Genomic DNA, 2686 nt, shown 5'->3' with positions numbered 1-2686 from the left:
TGGGAAAACACAGAGTCTTTCAGACAGAACTTGTTAAATTCAAATGATGGAAAATACCCCAGAAAGACATTACATAATGCTTTATTAACCTTGTATTTTCTTAATGTTAATGAGAAATGGACAACATAAGCAGAGAGACACTGGATAATAGAAAAGTATTCTGAATTAAATCAGCCAGTGTATTTTAAGGATGTGTTGATCTCACAATGGAAGCCAGGAGATGTGCTATATTGGGGAAGGGGTTCTGCTCTTGTTCCCAGAGGAGAAAAAAAACTATGGACACCGCTCTTTCCCATCTTGCAAGATGGCGGGTGAAAAAGGCTAGAAACCTGATACAAAAGAGAAGAAACCTGCAGCCAAGAAGGCTGGCGGTGATGCCCCTGCCGCTGGTGCAGCCAAAAAGGGTGACCCTAAGGCTAAAAAGCTCAAGAAGGGGAAGCCCCATTGCAGCCGAAATCCAGTCCTTGTTAGAGAAATTGGCAGGTACTCCCGATCTGCTATGTATTCCAGAAAGGCCAGGTACAAAAGGAAATACACAGCTGCGAAAACCAAGGTTGAAAAGAAGAAGAAAAAGGAAAAGGTCCTTGCCACTGTCACAAAACCAGTTGGTGGTGACAAGAATGGTGGTACCCGGGTGGTTAAGCTTCGAAAAATGCCCAGGTATTATCCTACTGAAGATGTGCCTCGGAAGCTGCTGAGCCATGGCAAAAAGCCCTTCAGTCAGCATGTGAGACGCCTGCGTGCCAGCATCACTCCTGGGACTGTCCTTATCATCCTTACCGGGCGCCACAGGGGCAAGAGAGTGGTTTTCCTGAAGCAACTGGGCAGTGGTTTACTGCTTGTGACAGGACCTCTTGCTCTCAACAGAGTTCCTTTGAGAAGAACACATCAGAAGTTTGTCATCGCCACCTCTACAAAAGTTGATATCAGCACAGTTAAAATCCCCAAACACCTGACTGATGCTTACTTCAAGAAAAAGCAGCTGCGTGAGCCCAGGCATCAGGAGGGCGAGATCTTTGACACAGAGAAGGAGAAATATGAGATTACAGAGCAGCGCAAGGCTGATCAGAAAGTGGTGGACTCGCAGATTCTGCCAAAGATCAAAGCTGTTCCTCAGCTGCAGGGCTACCTGCGCTCTCAGTTCTGTCTGACGAACGGGATGTATCCTCACAAACTGGTTTTCTAAATTCCTGACAACCTAATTAAACAACTTTATGTGTCAAAAAAAAAAACAACTATGGACACCATAAAAATTAATAAAGATTCAATTTGAAAAAGAGAGACCTCTTGAGAAAGAGAAATAACAGCTCATCCACAGGGGTGACAATCATACAGGTGGTAAGAAAACCTCATAAGGGTTGGGGCAGGGTTCTGCTCTTGTCTTCACAGGAAAATACACATCTTCAAAAATTCAAGAGACCCTGGATGTTTAGATGCTGACAGAAGGAAAAATAACCATCCAATAAGAATTTTAAAGAAAAAGCAATATGACTTATAAGGACGGGTGATCAAAAACATACATTTAAATATATATTCATGAATATATAGAGCTGGCTTTGGAGTTGAACAACAGCTTTTCCTTCTCTAAATCCAAGTATGTCGTTAAAAAAAAAGTTCAGAGTTTCTGTCTTATGTTAAGAGACAGAATTTAGAAAAAAAAATTAGAAAAATGAATTTAGAAAAAAATTACTTTTCTTACTATTTTTGTCTCTATAGTACCTTTCATTGAATATATATACATATATATGTCTGTATATGAAAATACAAATAATATTCCATTTTTTCACATTGAACGATGAATTTCCCTGCAGTAATCTTTGAGGTTTCCAGGAAGAAGATGGGGTCCCACAACAACAACTCTACCTGGTTGATACGACGTCATGAGCTGATAGTGCTACTATAAGACCTGTTTTGGGTACCAGTTGCTCAAGATGGTTCTAACTTAGATGAAATGGTGTACTTTTTTACAATGTTCTGGCCAGAACTCCAAATAGGAACCTCAGGAAAACCCTACCAAATACTCAGAGACTATTTGCAATTATACCAGACAGTAATCTTGGAACTTAACCATCATTTTACTTTCACAGGATCCCATAGAAAGAACGTCAGCCATATGACAGCTGGAAGTAATTTTAAGAGACGACATTCCCTCTCCCAACAGTTTGTCCTCAGGGTTAGGGACATCATTTAGGGGTTGATTATAATTGGTATAGGGTTGGAGGTTGAAGGAAAATTATGTAGGCTGAAGGATCTCTTTGGAAGAAAGGGGGGGATGAAATTGAATGGGATAATAGATTAGTGTGAGCTTACTCACAGTAATAATAATAGTGAGCAATAGAGTGAATACTATTATTTATAGGCAATTTACATTGGTATAGACTCTTGTATATTGATACAAACTTAAATTATATTGAATATGTTGCTATTTTCATCCACCATATTTGTATACCTAGGCAAAGTTATTTTGTCATATTGTATGCATGCATGCTTCTACCTCTGCTTAAAACATTTTTGTAAATTGATACAATTTTAGGATATATTTATCATATTGCAATGTACATTTTTACCTCTGATCAAAGTACTTATACATTATTTACATTTTGAAGTAATTTTCCTCATTTGTTTCACAGTTGTTTATTGTATAAAATTATAATATGAGGTCTTAGTCTTTAAGTTATATAGGTAT

General features: G+C 38.6%; 1 protein-coding gene across 1 annotated transcript; it reads left to right on the top strand.

Moving 5' to 3' along the window:
* The first annotated feature begins 304 nt into the window (after window positions 1-304).
* Window positions 305-1232, top strand: LOC102001645 (60S ribosomal protein L6). The gene is given in 1 exon segment (XM_013349397.1): window positions 305-1232. A coding segment is annotated over 1 exon segment (882 nt). The 3' UTR covers window positions 1187-1232.
* Window positions 1233-2686: the final 1454 nt, after the last annotated feature.

The sequence above is a fragment of the Microtus ochrogaster genome, chromosome 18 (genome assembly GCF_000317375.1).
Source record: "Microtus ochrogaster isolate Prairie Vole_2 chromosome 18, MicOch1.0, whole genome shotgun sequence".
In the NCBI taxonomy this organism is placed as follows: domain Eukaryota; kingdom Metazoa; phylum Chordata; class Mammalia; order Rodentia; family Cricetidae; genus Microtus; species Microtus ochrogaster.
The sequence above is the reverse complement of the archived record's forward strand: the minus strand, read 5'-3'. Positions and strand labels throughout refer to the sequence as shown.